At 39.3% G+C, this 21,415-nt stretch overlaps 1 protein-coding gene across 2 annotated transcripts in view; it reads left to right on the top strand.

Moving 5' to 3' along the window:
* Nucleotides 1-613: 613 nt before the first annotated feature.
* Nucleotides 614-21,415, top strand: part of EBF2 (EBF transcription factor 2) — a 145,253-nt gene continuing 124,451 nt past the window's right edge. For both annotated transcript variants that reach the window (XM_085301034.1, XM_085301036.1), the window contains exons 1-6: nucleotides 614-1,197; nucleotides 3,772-3,928; nucleotides 4,960-5,023; nucleotides 5,330-5,385; nucleotides 5,779-5,852; nucleotides 12,264-12,332. In XM_085301034.1, the coding sequence (XP_085157160.1) occupies nucleotides 1,067-1,197; nucleotides 3,772-3,928; nucleotides 4,960-5,023; nucleotides 5,330-5,385; nucleotides 5,779-5,852; nucleotides 12,264-12,332 (551 nt within the window). In that variant the 5' untranslated portion in view covers nucleotides 614-1,066. The remainder of the gene's footprint in view (nucleotides 1,198-3,771; nucleotides 3,929-4,959; nucleotides 5,024-5,329; nucleotides 5,386-5,778; nucleotides 5,853-12,263; nucleotides 12,333-21,415) is intronic.

Raw genomic sequence — 21,415 nt, 5'->3', positions numbered from 1 at the left:
TCTGGGATAGACCTGATAGCCCGCGTACAGTGAGAAGTTCTGGGTCTTTACTGCGTGTTAAAATCTTTCCCTCGCTTTTGCTCACGCAGGCAGCCTCTGCATACAAAACGCCTGTAGAGATCCCTGCCAAGACCTGCTTCGTTTCCCTTGAGCGCATTTGTTTTTAAATATCGCGCTTGAAAAGAAATCAGCCAACTACCTGTGCGATTGCTTTATTATTAAAGTGTGGGACAGGCTGCTGCTTTTAGCACAGTTTAATCGTGGTGCGTCAGGGAAGTTTGGCATCAGACTGATAGAATATGAAATTAAATTAAAAGTTAACGTGGCAGGGCTCCTGCTGAACCTAGGAGAAGCCCCTGCAAGGAAAGGAGGTCGGTCCCTCGCTGCTCCCCCGCAGCAAAGCCAGCTCGCTGCCGGCCTCGCCGCCTCCTTCCGCGGGGGCGAGGGCTCGCAGCCGGGAGCTCGGGCTCGTGCTCACCGGCTTCAGAATCGCCCGCAGCCCGCCAATGGGGCGAGACTATGCAAATAGAACCCCTTATATGGACGCAGGCCCCGCCCTCCTCCTCGTAGGTTTTCTCCCATCGCTGTAACCCATTCATGGTGACTAGTTGGGGGAAGTATCGGCTCTTCCCAGGCGTCGCGTGTAACCAGACTCTCTTTAGTTCTATTTCTTCCTTTCTTTCACAGTATATCCCGATTGTTTTTTTTTTTCTGGATTAGGCAGCAATCAATCCTTCTTCCTGTGTCTTTTGAGAAACAGGTGAACCTTGTTAACAGCGATCAGTTTCTGGATGCAGTTTCCTCTCCTGCGTTTGAAGGATGATGATACCAGGCAAGACTGAATCAGCATAACTTTTACTTTGCAAGAGGAAAAACTTTTTTTTCCTATTTGAAGGCATTAAAACATATAGAATTAAAAAAAAAAACAGAAGAAGTTGGTTTAAAGCTGAACTTTTCCACTTTCTTGGGATTTGTGTGTGTCAATTGCAAAGGCTGCGTTTTTTTTTTCCTTTTGTTCTCCCTCCCCCCAAAAGGAAACTGTTGCTAGTTGGAATAGACTTTTTAAATGTTTGGGATTCAAGATACTTTAGGAAGAGGACCAATTCTGAAAGATAAATCTCTAGGTTCTGAAATGGATTCCGTCAGGTCCTGGGTCAGAAACGTTGGGGTTGTGGATGCAAACGTAGCAGCACAAAGGTAACGGTGACTGTATTTATCCCCCATCCTTTTTTTTTTTTTTTTTTTTTTTTTTTTTTTACTAAGCTATCCTTTCTTTTACTCCCTGTTGTTGTTTACATTAGATATCAAATTTATCTTCTTTTCTTCCGTCCCCCCCCCACCTCCTAAGTCTTTTATAGTCAGTGAAAATTCAAGATAATGCAGCCAGAGCTAGGGACAAGCATTCCAAAAACGGAGAGCGTCAAGACTTACTAAAACCGGTGCGGGATCAGGTCAGGGGTTCAGATCGTTCTTTCTTTCTTTCTTTCTTTTGCAAGGGGGGGGAATTGCTTGTACCTAGCGACGCAATCGACTCCTCCCTACTCCACACTTTCTGGGCCAGACAGCCGAATAGGAGTTAACTTTAACTTAAAAGTAGGCATCTTCTTCCCCTAACTCCCCATCTCGTTTCACTTAGTTCAAGTGTTTCTAGCTATCGTAGGTATTAGTGAAGTCTTAACTGCTGGATCCAAGAGTACTCGCTGACTGAAATAGGCAGGCAGCTCACAAAGCGTAGCTTCGAGGAAAAGGGGAGTTTGCGGAAAGGAAGAACGTGCCGCGAGTTTCGCCGAAGCAGCTGAGCGGCGCGCAGCCCGGCGCCGGAGCCCTGCGGGCGCCGGCTCTGCGCGGAGCCGAGACCCTGCAGGGTTTCTGCGCAACCCGCTGGCGTGTAGCACCTGCCTGCCTGTACGAGAGATCCCGCCGGATCTCTAATGTTAGTAAACGCACCGAACTGGGATCTTATCTACTTCTGCTTGCTTGGGGGTTTTAGTTTTTTTCTCGAGCCAAGTCGGCACAGGATCGCTGTTCTAGCCTCTTCACTTAGGGACGAGATGATGAAAACCGCTTCAAGTAAAATAGTTTTCTTTTCCTTGCTCTGTGGGTACCTTTTTAAAAAATACATCAGAGTAGCCTGGGGAAGGGGAAGGCTGAATCGACCTCGGGAGGAAGTTGTTTTTTTGTTTAATACAGAGATAAGCTAAAGGGCGTGTAACGGTCGGTGTATGGGATTTTAATGAAACAGGGACATAATAGAAACAGTAAATCCGTGCCTCCACCTACGCCCTGATCCGTGAAAAAGGTTTTCCAAGCACTATGGGAGGAGTTGTCACACTTTTATGAATGTCGATAGATGGTTTAAAATATACGAAGGGTAATGATGGGGAGAAAGGAAGAAGGGTTTAGTCCTGGGGAAAGCGAAAGTAAAAGGAAAAGGCTTCTAAGAAACCCCTAATTCAGGGAAGAGGTGGAAATGCATCGGCTTCGGGCTGGGTGGTGGCATCAACCCCCTCCTCTTTTTTCCCTCCTTCTTCCAGAGATCCGTAACAGATCAGGAGATCCGAGTTCTTACACGCAGAATGAGCAGAAGTCCTGAACTAGGCGCAATTCTGGCGGATGCGCTGCGTTCGCACTATACCTGTCTGACAGGAGCGGAAATCCCGGGGAAACTTTTGTAGTTCTCTGAAAGAGAGACTTTTTCAATGCAGTGAAGCGATTTCAGGGATTAAAAAGCTTAAATTATTCTGACTCCTAACTTGTCTAGCAAAACTATTAAGTAATACGGAGGTGCTCGTGTGCACCTATTTCTATTTTCCCCGCAGTAGGTACGAATCAGCATTAGGGAGAGGGAGGTACAACTAATTCTGATAACAAGTGTAGCTGCAGTTCGGGATACTGCAGGCATGCAAAAGCTTTTGAATCATTCCAAGCCGGGAAACGCGTGGGAGACGTCACGGCGTTTTCTGCAGTCCGAGACAAGATTTGGGCAAGGGCTAGTTAACTTGAGTTTAATTTCTCTCCATTTAACCTAGAAACGGAAGACCCAGACATCGGTTCAAATAGGTCAATCAGTAAAGACTACATTGACAAACTTTGCTGCCGAAGAAAGTAGATATCTTGCTTGAAACTATTTGCTTACTACCGAAAATGCAGATAAGGGAGATGACAGTCCGCTTGTAGCACGCGTTTTAAGGTCGCTTGACTTCGTCTAGAAGACAAGTGACCGGGGCTGGACCGTATAGCACTTTCAGATTCTCTAATAATTAGTTACATGTAATTCTCACCCCGTGCATTGCATTCCGGAAATGACTATGACTGGTAAGAAGAAAATAGAGGAAGAGCTAAAACAATCATTGCACTCAGCAATAACCAGTCTTTTAAACGTTCAGGATTTGTAAATTTTTCTTGTCCTCGGAGTATAACTATAAAGATCGAGGTCAAGCTAAAATGAGTGTTAGCGTGACGGCTTCAAACTTAGGGATGGCCCCTTGGCCCCCGGTGCCGTGTCTGGCCGCGGCGGCAGCGGGCCCTCCCGGCCGTCCCGCTTTGCAAGCTGCTGTGCTTGCCCGCGGCTCGGGGAGAGCGCCGAGCGCGGAATCACTGATGACAAGTGGTTATTCGTAGGCTCATGTGGCATTTGCACAAGGTGAATCATTCCCGGCTTTTCTCTGAACGTGTGTTCTACCTTTTCTGTTGTTTTGCTGTTACTACTGCAAAGCCTTTTAATGTCTTTGTCTCTCCCCCCACACCCTATCCCATATGTTTCCTCCACAGCGGAGTAGCTTTGTCCAGAGCTCACTTTGAAAAGCAGCCACCCTCCAACTTGAGGAAATCCAATTTCTTTCACTTTGTTCTGGCTCTCTACGACAGACAGGGGCAGCCGGTGGAAATAGAGAGGACAGCTTTTGTGGACTTTGTAGAAAACGATAAAGTAAGGCTTCTTATCTTTCTTCTTCCTCTTTTTCTCTTCAGAATTGACCTCTTCTCCTTCCACAGAGAGCTGCTAATCCTTAATACCTGTTGTCTGTGTCCCTAACAAAATGCAGCCAGCCCTTGGTCAAGGGTTCAGGTGCTTCGGTAGGGCTGCTGCCCTCTGCGTGCTGTTATAGCTAACAAGGCTTGCAAGCCTCAGCTGTATCGGGGAATACAATGGGAATTTGATACATCCATTTAGAATTTTAAAAAAATACAAAATTGCATGGGAAAGTCAAATCCTTTCAAATCCCCTTTTTCCCCGACTTGACAGGTCTGCCTAGATACCCTAGCAGAAGTGAAAACTAAGCTGTAATATGTCATAGAATCTGTTGAACATGATATATGTCTTAAGACTCCAAAGTCAATGACTGGACTCAAAAATCATTTGCTTTTGGATTTTAAATTAATATGTTAGGCACTTTGTATTGCTTCATGCTATTGTTGTCTCCCTTTTTTCCTTTTTTTTAGTTAAGAACAAGTTTTTAATTGTGAAGGGTACTCATAAATAATTATATTTCAGGAAATTACAGGAAAAAAAAATCATGCAAGAACCATCCCGGTAACGTAACCTTCAGGAAATAAATTTACTTAATGACTCAAAACAGCACTGTTATTAAAAACCCAGAACTCTGAGCCTTCCCACTGTCCATCTGCTTTATAGTAACTGACTTGAAATGTACAAGCTCATCTTATAATGTTCTGTTGTGAAAAATTTGAGGGCATAATGGCAAATAAGGTGGCAAAAGAAGTTCTTGAACTCCTACAGGAAAAGATGTCAGCAGTATTTTGTAGTTTGTCCTGGGTCATTCGGAAGGTTAATATATCCCAATCAGTGAATCCACCTTGCAGAATTTTAATGAACTTCATTGTCACTTCCATAATGATTATCAGCTTTTGCATTTTAAACATGCCAAGTAAGTTCTGGAATACACACACACACACACACACATATATATATATTCTCTCTCTCCCTTTTTTTTTTTCCAGGAGCAAGGCAATGAAAAGACAAACAATGGCACACATTACAAACTCCAGCTCCTTTATAGCAATGGTGAGTCCCCCTTCCCTGTCTCTTTTTGTAGAGAGCAAACCAAGGTAAGGTTTCTAGGTGTTGTCAGTACAATTTCTAAAACACATGGAAATTCCTTTGCATGATGGTTCCTTCTTGGTATGGTGATGGGCTCTGAAGTTTACCTTGTGTTGATGGCCTTGAGGAACATGTTTGTGGAAACAAAACAAAATGGTATTTTCAGAGGATGTTTAGTAAGTCGCTAGGTAGAACTGAATGTATTAATCCTTGTGAACAGGGAAAAATATCTGCAACAGTATTATGTATTACTCTTCTCTCTCACTATAGGTGTCAGGACTGAACAGGATCTGTACGTTAGACTCATAGATTCAGTCACTAAGCAGGTAAGTATAGATAATATGTGCTGTGCTATCCTGTCGCATCTCATCCTTGTTCTTTCCTACCCTTTACCATGTGTGTGTTCTTTTTTTTTCTCTCTCTCTCCTGGCATTGCTGCTATTACTAGACCTTAATTTTGAATTTGAAAAATAATATCGAAAAGTAGTGCTCTCAAATCTCTTTGCCTCTGCTAATTGTAGGTTTTTAACCACTTTCTAATGAATGTTTATGTAGAATCTGCCTTTCCTGCTTAAAAAGACTTAAAGGCTTTTGGAGAAGGCATTTATTTGGAAGCCACGATGAGCAATGATTAGAAGTCTTCACCTCAAATTTGAATATAATGTCAAATAAGTAACCCCCTGATGCTACTAGTTTACTCATTTTCTTAATTTTTGTAGCCCATAACTTATGAAGGACAGAACAAGAATCCTGAAATGTGCAGAGTTTTGCTTACTCATGAAGTCATGTGCAGGTAAGATGACTTTATTGACAGTATATGATTTGTTCAATAAGGCAAAGTTTGCTTCTATAAATGCCGAAATGGTTTTCCATAGAAGATGTAGGTAGGAGGAGTTTTATTTTTGGTCAGAGAGACTCTTCCTGTGAGAAGGCATTCTTTTTACAGATGGATAATATTTAGTTTCAATATAGTGTGCTTTTTATTTTTTATTTGTTGGAGCTTTTTTACGCAACAGATTTGCAAACCCCCCAAGCGCACAATCTGAGCTACGCTATTTTTGTGTCATGTACCAGACGTTCTCATATGTTGTTTAAATACAGACTTTTCATTGCTTGCTTCTTAAAATATTCCTGTTTACATTCCTAAAATGTGCAGTATGATTTAAAGATTTTACCTGAAAATTAGAAGGTGTTTTTCCTGTAGTTTTCTCTAGTGAAATATTTTAACATTTCTTAATTAAATTAACATAATAAATGTTCTTTAATTTTGCTTTGTTCATCTACTCCCCAAAACCCCAATTAAATCAAAATCTAAATCCTTCCTTTTTATACCTTGTAAGCAGTATCTATGGGACTTCCATCATTTAATTAGGAAGACACTATTTTTAGCATGTAAAGTGAAAATTAGAGGGTAAAATGCAGTTGAGGATGTTTTTAATAACATTTGTGCAAGTCTGTACTTACATGTACCTTATGTATGTACATTGTGCTTCCATGGTAACTTATTACTTTTCCTGTTCTCATGTAATTAAATTTTTTTGATACATATAACAATGCAAACAGTCAATGTTCTTATATTAAAATGTGTTAAATTGTGCATAGAATGTTCTTTCATAAAATGAAAGGCAAAACCAATCCTGACCTTTATTGAACACATTTTGTGATTTATTGTATTAGTAGGAGGGGGTTAAGCTATTGGACCGAATATCGCTTCTTTTAACGTTGCTGTTCACGATATGATTTTTTTTTTTAAGTAACCTTCTAAGTTCATGTAGTAGTAAAAGTAGCTTAATTAGGCTTCTTTTTGTCAGTGGAAAAATTTAGTGTCAGTAGTGAAAATGTTAGGAAAAGTTGACATAGTGTTGAATACAATAAGAATTAAGTAAATGTATAGTGTTTATGTATTTATACACACATTAGATATTTTTGCTCTCATTAATTAAGAATCCGAGTGTTGTTCCTTTTGACCAGCTTTCACCTATGTATGTACACACATAGCTTATGTTGTGTGTAAGGTATGCATAAGACACACTTTACCGTGACCTGTAGATGTAGTAGGAAAGATTAAATGGACATACGATTTCTTGGCATGTTTAGAAATTATGTATTTAATTATATATACTATCCTTATTAGTGAAAGTCTTTACATCCCTATAACTAGGTGAACATTAGAGAAGAAAAATTTTTGAATTTCTGTGCAGTTGTGTTCCTGTTTGTAATAACAAAATGACAGCATACTTTGTTTTTCTCCCCCCTTCCTGGATAGGGAGAGATTCTATTTTAGAAGATAAGAAAGCTCAGTGAAGCTCAAACATCAGCATTCARGTGTATTACTTTAAAATAAAATTCAGCTGGCTGCTTCTTCCTGCTTCCTCTCACTCCATCCCTCCACAATAATCCATCCTTTAAAGTATCAGACACTCTATTCACCTTTTATATACCTGGCTTCCATATTCCATGCTTGATTTACGGTAGTGTTTTACAAATGTAAACCATTACTCAGATTATATTGAACTCTCTTGCTTGATAGATTAACCAAGGAAGAATTACAACTCAGGGACGTCCTTTCCATGTAATACGCAGATTAGCGAACTAAATCAAAAGCTCCCTGTAACCTAATCAAGACATTTGATTTTAAATGTCTCGTTTTCCTAAAGTATCTCTGAACAGGATGCTGTGTAATCTGAAGCAGCATTACACATATCACTTTGAATAATGCCAAGGGAATGGATCCAACTCTAGTTAAGCTTGACATTTTATTTTATTTCTTTTAAGTCCAATAATCAAATCCTCCTCATTGTGTGCTGCTTAAGTGGCAGCATCAATTTTTAACGCCCCTAGTTTAGTTTGCATTAGTAACAGTATATAAAAATTTAATGCACTGTACTCAATCTGCTGTCCAAATTGATGCTACTGTTTTTAAAAAGAAGAGTCTGTCTGTCTTTCTGCTCCCCTTCTTCTAGTCCTTGTTAGTTGGGGAGAGACATTTTTTTTTCCCTTCCCCCTGGTGTTTTTTTGTATATAATCACACATGCAGATATTCATGCTGTATACAAGTGCATCCAAAACTCTGCATCTTCCGCTCAGACAGTGACAGATGCATGCTTAGCAGGAAAGTTGTCTAAATATTGATATGGCTACAACAATCTGTCATACCAATTGAAAGTTAAACTCTCAACTCTCAATAATTAGTGCTTTCAGAGAGCGCCTTTATTTATTTATTTGCAGATCTGTTTTTTTTTTTTTTTTCATTTGGGTTATTACGGCCTAATGGGAACTGTTCCTATTAGGTGGGTCTATTGCAAACACTCAGTCTTTTCCCCACAGTGGATGGAAAATCAAGGTAAACAGTCTCCTCTCCTGGAATAACTTTTTTTTCCTTCTCTTCTTTTTCTTGCAATTATCAACTAAGAGGAAACTAGTTGTTATGCTGCTGCCAGCAACCCCCTATGCCCTCAATGCTCAGAGGGTTAAAAGGTATTATAATTTGAACAGAAGTAGTCTCAGGGCCTACAGCTGGCTAATAACAGAGTTGTATTGAGTGCAAGCAAGCCCCACAGCTGTGACTTTCGCCACAAGGCTCAGACTAGACAGGAGCTCTAATCAGCTGGGCCAGGCGGCCACTGGGGCCTGTGTCTTTATCGGCCAGATGGTGTGAATTTAGACACTTTTGTTATGCAATTGCAGGGAGGAGTTGGGGAGAAGAAAACAAAACAAAGGCCACCATGCTGTGAGCTTATTTGAGTTTGAAATTAGAGACAGATTTTTTGGGGGAGTGGGGGGGTTGAGGGGAGGGGAGGGAAGTTGAGAGCTGAATTTTAAAACCATTTTAGTCAAGTGTGTGGGGGGGGAAAGGGTGCAAGTTCGCCTCTGACATGAGCCTTCTGGAGCATTCAGTTTGTAGATCTGGCATCGAGTGTTATGGCTTTTTGGTCTGGCTTGTTTTTAGCATGTTTAGAACGCCTGTTTATAGTGTAAGCCATAATTTTTCGTGTGTAGATCTAGTTAGAGGGGAAAGTAAAAAAAAAATCATAGTATAATAAGAAAAGGTGTAAAAAAGGTAAATATTTGGCCTTGATAGTCTTCTTTTAAGCATATGAGTACCTCTGAAGATGTGTTCCTAAACAGGGTTGCATCAGGAGCTTAAATACAGCTAAAGTCCTGACATTAATTTTCTTTAAGTGGATATTATAGGCTTGATTCTGGACCACCCGAGTTTGGGATTTTTGCCATTGACATAGATTGGAACGGGTCAATTGTGTTACAGGCAGCACGTGTAAAACAAACCCGGTGGAAATATTAGTACTGGAATACTGTGATGAAATACCTGGAGACAGTGGTTTAAAGATTTGAGAGGTACTTTTGCTGGAGCTTTGGCCTGAAATATCCTTAATCTTTAAAAACACTCTGGTTTATGTGTAGACTACTCATTCACTGAAGAGGGAGACTGTTTGCCCTAATAAAGAGAAAATGTTTAATGTGTTTTGGGATTCAGAAAATGTTATAGTCAAAGGGAAATGATCTAGTCATCTAGCAAAAATCTGTCCTCCAAGCGAAGAGTGATAAGAAAGTAGATATTTGTGAAATGTTTGGAAGACTTTAGCTGTAAGCGGCAGTTTTAAAAGGAAATTTTTTGTGTATTACTAAATGTAAAGTTCATAACTTTGATAATTGTGCAAACTAAAATAAAACAAGATACACTGATTTCAGAACCCAGACACATTGCACTCCAATCCCACATTATTCATTCTGAACACTTACTGTACAAGGAAATGGCAACTTCTCTGGGAAGTGTACATGAGCTGATGAGATGTGGTGGAGGTAGTTCTGGTTTATTCTGTCTGAACATTACTGTGGTGTGATGTAGTCAGATATATTCTTTTTCAGACCATCTGCATAAGTTATATGACTAAAGGATATCTCTTTTAGTATTATTGCAGAGAGGAAATAACTTCTGTTTCAGCTAGCCATAAAAAATATAACACCACTACAAAAATATTTAAAAAATGGAGTTCCTTTTGTTGTTTTATTATAGTGGCATGTTACTTTAGAAACCAACAAGGCATTTGTTCCGGGTGGTATTTCCAATGCAATGAAATATTGGACATGTCAAAAGTACATGCCAAATTTATATTCTTCTGAGTAAAGTTTTTTTTTTCCTTTGGAAAATAATACCTTATATCTTGTTTTTTTATTACAAAAATGTGACTGTTTATAAAGAATTGCATAAGGCAGTGAAGTGCGTAAGGCATACTTAAAGTTAGGAGTTGGAGGGAGTGGGGAAATTCTTAGCTAGTGTGAATTATCATAGCTTCACTGAAGTCAATGGAGCTATGACAATTTACAGCAGCTAGAGGGTCTGCCCCAGGGATTTTTAAATATTTAGGGTATCTTTCTATTTTAAAAGGACTAATGTCGATGAACAAGCGCAGGTTTGAGGCAAAGGGAATGTAGAAATGTTGAAAGAGAACTGCTATTCAAATAGCTCCGCTAGTTGTATCATCTTGTGGGCAATTTCAACTTGCAAAGGGGAAATTCCTGGCACACTGTAACTAATTGATAAAATGCATGCATTTGAAAGTTTTCATACCTAAAGGAGTGTTTTTTTTTGTCTAAAAGCTTATTTTAGATAAATATTATGCATTTCCAGAAAAAGAACTACTGTATCGTATTTATACTGCATACAGTGAATTCAAGGATTTTACTCCCCCCCCCCCCCCAAGCTCTGGTTGCAGTTGTTCCTAGGTGGAAAGCAATGGGATTCAGAATGACTGTACAGAAATTTAAACTATCTCTTGATTTTGTAGGTGTAAATTTGAACAATTTAAGAATGTCATAAACTTAATTTGGAATGACATTGTGTAACTGAGGGCATAGTTTGATCTGGTGACTTCTGAAGTATATGGAAATTCTGGTGCAGAATATACTTAAAAGTTCCATGATTACACTCTTAAGTTTTGTCTTCCTCCTTCTTTCTCATGTTAGGTTTTGTCAGAATAAACTGTCTAAGCACTGAGACAACTTAAAACTTCTAACAGATTTTGTTGTTATAAGATAAATTTTTAGAATAGGGAGATAAATTCAGACCAAGGACTGCTTTTTAAATATGTATTAACTTTTGGTACTTGGCTGGAGTAAATGAAGGGAGTATCACTCTTGTTAATGAGTGTATTGGTGGAAATCAAATAATTATCTGTCTCTTGATTTTTCTTGAAATGGAGAAAAGAGATGCAGTGGTTTAGTTCTAGTTTCCCTAAATACAGTTTAATTCAATGAGAATTAACACACAAACAGACACACAGTCTTTGTGTACAGGTGCATACACGTGCGTAGATGTAGATACAACATGGAAATCATTCTGCGATGTATACCTTATTGCACGTTCCTCAGGACATTAATATTATCTTATGTTTTCTCGCTAGGTCAGGAAATATATTTATTTTATCTGAGATAGCGTAGCAGTAATTTTTAATCTTAATAAATGCACCCAAATTATATTGTATGCTTATGAGAGATGGTTATAATTTCTGTACAATCATGTAGGTGGCCACATAATCAAAAATATCTAAAAGTGTAAGCTTAATGTTCAGAGCTTACCATCACTGAAACAATTTCAGAGATTTACAGGTGAAATTTCAACATGAAAATTTTCTCTTCAGATCCTTAATACAATCTAACTGTATGTTCAGTTTCTTTTTTTCATTGATGTTACTATATGGCTGAGGTTTTCCTGTGAGTTTATGAAACTTCAGTTTTACTTAATATTTGATTTGTTATTTATTAAATATAATAATAAACCAGTAAATTGCTTATAGTCAATTTTAACACATTGTTTTAATGGACTTTTAACCATAAACACAATTGTGATGTCAGTAATCTGGTTACAACATCTGTTAATCATTTATAAATCCTTTATAAATAGAGCCTTAGTCTGAAGTGTGACCATATTGCTGTTCATTTTGGCTTGGAATTTCGAAGAAGGCTAAAGGGAGCCAAGTGCCAAACTCCTGCTGAAATAGCCCAGGATTTGGGCACCCAATTTGCTCAGTCCTTCTTTATTCTGGAAATCCTAGCCAGGATTTTCTCAGCTGCTTTTCTAGGCAGGTACTGAGTCCTGAAGCTTGCCAAACAAGAATTCTAGGTGGTTGCTTTGCTATCAACTGCCACAGTAATTCTTTAATCTTGGTTTTCTTCTCCTCTCTAGTCGGTGCTGTGAGAAGAAAAGTTGTGGCAACAGAAATGAGACTCCCTCTGACCCTGTGATCATTGACAGGTAGGAAATGGATCGTAATTTTTCCAGAAAAGCAAACCCAATCTGTTGCATGTGATTTGAGGCAGCTGAATGTCTTGATGGTTATCTGTCAGCCTCTGCTGCTCTTAGATGTCTGTACTTCATAACTCCTTTAGAAAAATGCTAGCTTAAGAGTTGGTTACCTTCAGTTCCTCTCGCTTAACCTTGACAGGATTGTTGGGTTTTTTTGTTTGTTTTGTTTTTTAAATGATATTCTCTTTGTGTATCATTTTAATTGTGACCAAATATTCTATATATAATGTCTCTGAATGTTGTCTGCTCACCAAGGATATGATTCAACTGGATCACTAAAACAGATAAAGCTTTGAACAGCCTGGTAGCTTCATTAATATTCTTTATCAAAAACTCAATATTTTTTGTAGAAATACAGGGAGGAAGGAAGACATGATGACAGAAGTGGAACGTGTTAGCTGGACTTAAAACTGATAGTTTTGTGACTGTCATCAATTTTATGCAGAACAGCAGTTTCATGTATTACTCAGGTCCAGATCCTGCCCTAGGTTCTGTTTGCTCGTTTCTGGGTGAAAACATGACTGGAAGAGAGCGGCAGTGGGTATTCATGAAACGATGTATTCTGAATAGACAGTGTTTGCGGTAGCTTAACAAACTAGCCTGTGGAACTCTCTGCCACGGCGTGCTGTTTAAGATCTGGAAATCAGCATGATTTAAAAAGGAAAAATGAGAATACATAGAGCTGTTTCAAAAAGAAATGCTACAACTAGGATCTCCAGAAGGAAAATAGTAAATAGTGAAAAGTCAAGAAGAAATCTTTCTCCCAGATAGATTATTCCGTAGTAACTGTTTACAGAGTTTCTTTTCCATGGAGCAGCTGGTACTAGTTGCCAGTGGAGAGCCAATGCTGAAGTGGATGGATTGAGAGTTTGGTTTTTATGTCTGTGTCGTTAATGTTCTATCTACATTCTAATAGGCATTAATTGACATAATATTTTTATGAATTTGTTTTGGTATTGAGAATGGTCAAGGTAGTTTGAATAAACATCTATAATTATTTCCAGCAATTTTTTGTTACAAAGTTAATTAAATCCTTTTGGAACTTCTGGTGTTGTGATGGTGGGATTCTGCCCCTCCCCTTTTCACCTTTATTCTTCTGCTTACAGATTGTGGTTAAGCAGAAAGCTAGGAAATCTGGCAAACCATAATTGGGCCAGTTTTGTTTGTTCTGCACTCCCCCCACCCCCAATTAGAAGCACAAGTCCTAGACATGCCATCTTCACCTATTTTTTGCAATTTCCAGCCTAATTTTGGCTGTGTTGATGTTTGGTTATTAACCTGCATTTGGGAACTTTCCAATCTGAAGTCTGAATTTTCTAAGGCTTGTTTTGCTGCTGAAGAAACAGCATAGCATAAGACAGTGTATTTGCTTATAAATTAAGCCATGAACCATGAAAGTAGTAGGGCCTACCACTAACTGAATTTGTCACCTTGAGCAAGCTGTCCATTCTCATGTGAAATGAGGATTCTGCTGCTTTCTAGAGAGATTTGAGATTTGTTAATGTAAAATGCAATGGAAGTGAAACCTTTAGAGAGAGCGAGAATAGGGTTATTCTTTTTAACAACTGTCTGCAAAATAAGCATCACAAATCATCTGTGTGGACAATGAGTGCTAAGCTTTCCTAATTCCCTCTAAGTCTAGAATTTGCACTCAAAACCCTCCTGCCAACAGCAATAAGTGTTCTACCACTTGCATCGAAGTATCTTCTAGGTCTGTTACTTGTTGAGTGTCAGTTCTTTCCTTCTATCTCTCTTTGTCTATGTGTGTGCCTCCCTCTCTGGAAATTGCAGGTGATATCTAGAGTCTAATGGGTGGTAATAATAAGGCAGATGAGAGAAACAAGGGGGATTGCCTGTTTAAAGCTTTTTCATTTTAAAGGTGGAGTCACTAAACTGGGTTTTGGCCCCAAAGGAAAGAAATGAATACAGATCTGCACTGGTGTCTGAAAGTGGCGTGGTTTAGTGAACAGTGCAGTGAATAGAGAACTCACAGCTACATCTTTTTTCTTTTTCTACCTCTGATTGGTAGTGCAGCATCAAGCAAATGACTCTCTTTTCTTGTACAGTTATTACAATTATTTCTATTCCACCGTTTTATCCAATTAAGTAAGTTTTGAGGAGTAAGAGGTAATCCTGTGTATTGCATCTTATTTAACACATGTAATGTAAATATAACAACAAAACTATGCTGCACATGTCTGTTCATAGAARAATTTATCTTCCACTCTGTCTTCCTGACACATTTCCACAGCAGTAAGTACAACTGCTGCAGCCTTAAACAGTCCCCCCCTCCAAGCTATATTCAATGTGACTAATCCTTCTGTCTTTCAAACAAAAACCTCTGTTGGAGAGCAGTTTGTGTTCTGGACTAATTTGGGAATCTGGGCAGCAGTGTTATTATTTATTTAGGGTAAATTTATATGGCTTCTTAGGAAGAAAATATTTATACTTAAGAACTCAGTTGTAGGTGGAGTATCATTTTTAAGTGAGACTTGCATCCCTCCACAGTCGTGCAGCCCAATAAATACGGTAAAAATTTTATGTTTATTTTGCAGCTTTTTATTCTAAGTGCTTTCTTTTCAGTTCAGTTTAGCTTCATGGTAGCTTTTTCTTTATTTTTAAAGAAAGCCTGTAGTTCATTTTAAACTATAATTGGAGTTTTTTGTGGTTTGATATTATAGGTAAATATAGAATTTGTCTTGTAACAATGCAGTTACATTGTAGTATGTCTTCGTTAGGAAGAAAGTCATGTACTTGAAGGAAGCTATTCAGAATTTGAAAGAAATGAGCTGAGCTACACTTAAAGAAATTGCAACAGTGGTAACAGGTATACAAAGGAAGTACACACAGGTACTGCATCTGCTTAAACAGGACCACTTACACCGACAAATCTTTGTGATATGGTAGTTTCAGAAATGTACTGAAGCCTCTCTATTGCCAATGCAAGTCTTGGAAACAGGCCTTCTTAGTCTACAGGCAGAATTAAGTGTTAAAATCTGTTATGTCAGCTGGGCTTTCCAAAGGAGTCTAAGAAAGCGAAGTGTGTGCTTCTTCAAACCCTTGGAAAGATCTGTCAGTGCCTCAGAGAAAGAATGCTCTTTCCTGGGGCACGTGCATAGGTGGCTAGCAAACATCAGCAGAATTTGAGGGATAAGATGCGCAAAGTTGGATCAGCCACACATGACAGAGCGTTCAAAATGCAGCAAAAATRTAAGATTTTCTTACAAGGTGATGCTCAGAGTGTTGTACTAGTTTAGTGTTAGAGGTGTAACTTACTGTGTTTGACGAATCATGAATTTTGTGACTGGTTTATAAAGCAAGWAGTAGTTCAGCAGGAGAAAAAAAAAAGTCAGCCATGTTGTTGTTGTGTGTGTGTGTGGTTTTTTTTTTCTTCCTCTTGAATGAATTCCAAAAGTTCTTACGCTGAACAAAATGCTGCTGTGACCTTTGCTCTCAGGACTAGATTTAGATCCTAAGGACCTTGTAGTTATTTTTCCCTTTGCTGTTGAATACTAGCATTTTTTGATATGAAATATTAATTTACCATGTTATCTCCCCACCTGTTCCCCCCAGCAAATAAATATCCGTAGGTTGCAATAGAGTGCTCAGGTTCCTGCAAGCTTAAGCTGACCCAGAATCTTCTAAATTTTTAGCCTCACTAGTGAAAATTGTATATCCAGCAAAATACTGCAGAGATGTGCTATTAGAGACAAGCATGAGTACAAGGTAAATACAGGAAGACTCACTCCCCTCCTTTGCCTGAGTCCACAGTTGTGTATGTTTACTTTCTAAAAGGCAGATAAATTTGTTTGGATAAGGATAAATATGAGTAYGTTGGTTTTTCGGCTACATGATCTGTCTGTGAAAGATATGCTGGCTCTTGGTTTCTTTACCAAGCTAAATCTTGAACTGATACACAAACATCCATTTCTCAATATTTGGAATATTGTGCACAGTGGTTTTTGGAAATACGAAGGGGTGAATTACGTGTCTGTGGGCCATTTCCCGGTCTTTGGCATTCTGGTTGTGATGTGGTATAGATTGCTGATTTACACCAGGGTAATTCAGATCAGAAAGATCAGAATCTGACTTCAGATGCTTGCTCTTCTTCAGGAGCCATGATAGGTCTCAAATGCTCCAATGCTGCTTTTGGAGGCATCAGGAGGCAGGAGTTGACATAACTCCACTGGAACGTAGGCCGGGAAGGCCCGTCTCTGCCACCTGACAGGAGAACACATAATGAATGTTTAGTCCAGAAGCATGTGCAAATATGCACTCTAGCTTTTTTGTTTGTTTTAGCATGTTTCCACAGTGTATCCCAACAGTGGTAGATTACCATGATCTTAATTTCTATTTTATCCAGTCTTCCTGCTTAATCTTTGAAGTTAGAATCTATGATATTGGCAGCTTTATGAGACCTCAGAAATGTAAATATAAATTTTTTTTCTCATGGCTGAAATGGTTCTTCCCACTGTTTCTTGTAGTTCCTGGAATTTGCAATGTTATCTTTGCCTACTAAGGTTTTCTTCTTACTGTTGAATTGTTAGACAGTGATGCCGAGTGAATGGTGCGGGGTGGCTGTCGGAAAGAACCACGGGAGAGTATACATTTTTACTTCTGAAGATGATACTTCCCAAATGAAAACTGTGTTTTGGCACATCTGTATTATCATTATGTAGTTTATTTCAGTCCCCCCACCCCTGCCTTGGTATGCAATTAGAAAGAAATTTGGTCTTATGATTGAGAGGTCAGGGATATGGCAGATAAGTTTAATTTCTTGTTCTACTGCAGATCTCTTGTATGTGAGTCTCATAATTTTGGATCTAAACTCCTCTTCTATCAAATGGAGATAATTCTCCTTTTTAAGCTTTGTCTTGCTTGCAGGTTTAAGCTCTTTGGAGCAGGGCTATCACTCTGTACGCTTGTTACTCTTAGTGCTTTACCTAGTTTACTGAAGCTGTGATTTAATTGAAGTCTCCAGGGTACTGGAGAGAACTGGGTGATAGTTTGTTGGCTGAACAGTTTATTTACTTCTTAATTTTTTCTTACTTCTAATAAAAGAGAAATAGTGAAAAGAAATTTCTATTTAATTCAAATGAAAGATCTTAATTCACTTAAAATTGCAGAATGTAAATGGGATGGAAGTGACTTTTTGTTACTATAGGGAGAAATTACTTGGAACAACACTGCAAAATATGACTACAACCTCTGTACAGCATGTGGCTGGCTGTCTTTGTGTTTCTCTGTGATTTTACTCTGTTGAAGCCCTGGAGTCCTCCACTATCTTTGAGCTGATGGAATGAGGTCATTTAGCTCAGAGTCATGCTTTTAGTATCTGAGATCCGGGGTTTGTTTCCCGCTAGTGATAACCCAGACTTCTCCGAATTGTCCTGTAAAGAATTTCAGGTGTTTCCCCCCCGCCCTTTTTTTTATGTTACTGGGGCAGGGGATGTTGTGATGAACGGGATTTGAATGAACTACTGAGGTGTGTGGAGTATTACCTTGATTTGAGACATGCACTAACCAGTGGGTGGAGGCCTGGGGCCAGACTTGCAGCTGGGACCAGCAGTGCAACATTGACTTGTACCAGCTGAGCACTTGGCACTGTAGCTTCAGTAGGTGGTGAACCACAATACTGGTCAGCTGACACAAGCTGTAAATGTTTAGCATATTATTATTATTATTATTATTATTAAAGATACACTCCAGACCACAAACTGGTGACATTCTTGTTAACGTCTCTAAAACGAAGCTGAAGAGACTGCTTTACTTTCTTGTACCATAGGGGTCCATCCCTTCAAAGCAGTAACGGGGCCACATGGATAGAGATTTTCTTCCCTGCTGCTACTAAGGCCCTACCTGCTGTATGGATAAACAGAGGGCTGAACTCTCCTGGGCTGTCTGGCACATTTCACAAGCACTATAACTCACTTCAGGAAAGACAGCCGTTGCCAGGCTTAAGCATTCTGACTATGCCACCATGGTGTCCATGCTGCGTGTTAAAGTGCTCTGCGTGAGATGTCCACGTTAACAGGACTGGGCTTTGTGTTGCCTTGCCCTCTCCCTGTTCCCSTATTCCTTCTCCCCAGAAAAGGCAAAAGGGCATATAGGTTAGCTTTTGTTTTCACTCCTATCTCTTTGAAGGATTGGACTTGGAGTAAATGTAAGCTTTGGGCGCTCCTCATTTTTTCTCTTAATCTTGGCCATCCACAAAGGACTTTATCCCTTCCATCCTCCTTTCAGACTGAATCCATAATGTATGCACAAGGATATTTCTTAATGCTTGGACATAGAGAATGGAAAGACCTGGATCAAATTTCCACTGATGCTTAAAGTGATAGGATAAGTCATGTAACTCTGTGCCTCAGTTTCTCCCTTAATGAAAAATGTTAGCAATTACCTATATGAAATACTTTCAGATCTTTGAATAGCATTATTTTTGTTTTTCATGTTTCTATTGCAAGGTAAATTTCCAGTACATGGCACTCTTGGAATTGTTGTTCTACTCTATTCCCCTTGCTCCTTGTGAGCCTGCCAAGGTGGAATAAATGTCTCGAATCTGCTGCTGCTGTAGGGTGAAGCTGGGAGCCACAAATAGATGCAGCCCTCAGCTTCCCACATGCTCCAATCCCCCTTTCAAAGCCTCCAAAATCCACAATGATCTCTCCACTTGTCCTAGGGAGTCCAGGTCCTTTGTTCACTGCTAAATCCTGCTCTCCTGCAAAGAGCTGCTGTTGTGCCATCTGTCTCTTTATGAATTTTTTAGTAGACTGGATGTTTGTGGGCAGTCAGTAACTTAAAGAGCACTATCCTAGCCACGTGAGAAGTGGCTCTCCTTTTTTTCTCTTTCTCTTTCTCTTTCTCTTTCTCTTTCTCTTTCTCTTTCTCTTTCTCTTTCTCTTTCTCTTTCTCTTTCTCTTTCTCTTTCTCTTTCTTTTTCTCTTTCTCTTTCTCTTTCTCTTTCTCTTTCTCTTTCTCTTTCATCCAAAATTTCCTTACTAGTTTGCAGTCCAAAGCCTCTTGAAATCTTCAAAGCGTGCTGTCATGGAGGCTTGTAAGCAGGGCAAACTGGAGGCTAGTTTGTCACTTAATTTTTTTTTTTTAAATGTAGACAGATAATTCATCTTCCAGCAAGTTGTTGATTCAAAAAGAGCATAAATATCTTACTGAATGAGTGTGCTAGAAAAAGGAAGAATGGACAGGTAGTTAAGGAATAACTTGAGCTAGGGAAGTCCAGGGTTGCAAGTTTCCTGTATAACCCTAAGCATTCATTCAGTCCCTGTGCTTCAGTTCTTTGCCAATAAAACAAGGATATGTGCATGCTTTTCTATCTTTCATCGATAATATGAGGACAAATATGCTGAAGAATGAAATGTGGAAATACTACGGTGATATGGGAAACTGTTGCCATTAGGGTGGAGATTGTTTTGGAGTGACTTAAAAAGTTACCCCCCCCCCCCCCCCCCCCCCCCCACAAAAAAAAAAAAAAAAGAGAGAGAGAGAGAGACAAATCAAATTTTACCTTCCCATATCTGGATGCGAAGGTTCCGGCTACTATTTGCTGTCCTGATTGAGCCAAAAATAAATGAGATTAGTTTAAATCATTGCTGACTTCAGGCACAGATTTATAGGGAACTAACAGAACTGGACCCTCTTTTCTCCATGCTTTATGGATGTGGGCTCTTAGCCATGTGATGTCTTTACCTGACTGTGCAGCCRTTCTGTCCGCAAGGCACTTGACGCGAGCTCTGCGAATGAAGCCTGCTTGCCTTTTTGGCTGTGTTAGAGTGAAACACAGTGTTAGAAAAGGGGATTGTGGGAAAAAGTAGTAATAGTGAGAGTTTTAACCACACTGATTCCTTTAGTTCCAATAAGTCTGTAACTGGAATAGCCAGCACTTATTCTGGTTTTAGAACCACAAGGTGAATATGACTAAGTCTGAGCTGGGATGTATTACATATAATTATAAGAAATAAAATATGACTATTGCTACTGCTGTGTGGAGGCCTTTAAGAAAATAAGTCTAATGAAGACAAGACCCAAAGGACTTTAGCAACTTCGTGTGAATCAGGTGTGGTTCAATGGTGCTTTAGTACAGTTTGGATGGCCAGCATGGATGAATTCCAACCTTGTGAGATTAGCTGTGCTTTAGCTGAGATGAAAAACATTGACAGTGTTGGCTGGATTAATTCTTTATTGGAGTTTTGTCACTGCAATAGGAGGGGAATTTTATCCAGTCTAAGTACTATGTTCTCCTGAAGAGCAAGTAAAGAGGTTATAGGCCTGCACAGACAGCGTAAGGGTGCTCAAAAGGACGTAGGACATAGCCACGTGGAGTCATTATAATCAGTGAGTTTAGTAGTAGGGAGGAAAATGGAATAAACTTTCTCATGAATTAAAGTGCTGCTGGGAGTAGAAGCTGATGTTACGTCCACTATGCAAACGCAAAAGAAATTCTGTACATATGGAGCCAGTAGTATGTGGCATGGGTTCCAACATTTGGAACTGATCTGCATTCCCCTGGATCCATTTGCATTCATTATTGAACATGCCAGTATTCCAGAATAATTTCATCCTAATGAGAGCATACTCTGTGTATTTGTGACCTAAAATAGTCTCCATTATCACTTTTACACTCCTCTTGGCCTCTGTCTAGACCTTGTTTTATGGACTTGTCACTTTATCTGCCCTAACATTTCTTGTTACTGCCTCTTGCTTCCCTTTTGAACCTTTTGTTTCTGTCCATCCCTTCCTTGTGTTTCTGACACCATCTGTTTCTGGTAGGATCTCACATACTTTCTACCCTGTAAACATCCCAAGATTTCAGTCTCTCTGAAGTGAGCTGCTTCACTTACGAAGAAGGCCTTCCAGTTAACATGTAGTGTCTGTTTCCCACTCTGACAGCTTATGAAATAATTTCTCTCTCACTCAGAACATCAGGCAAAGTCTTTGTATGAGGACGAGGTTTAGACTAAAAGTGCTAAAGTGTCTGAAACTCACTTAAATCAGTTGGAGCTGGGCTCATAATTTTA

Source organism: Rhea americana, unplaced genomic scaffold, assembly GCF_003343005.1.
Source record: "Rhea americana isolate MKP2758 unplaced genomic scaffold, rheAme1 scaffold_171, whole genome shotgun sequence".
NCBI lineage: Eukaryota > Metazoa > Chordata > Aves > Rheiformes > Rheidae > Rhea > Rhea americana.
Note: the sequence above shows the minus strand (reverse complement) of the source record. Positions and strands in the feature narration are given on the sequence as shown.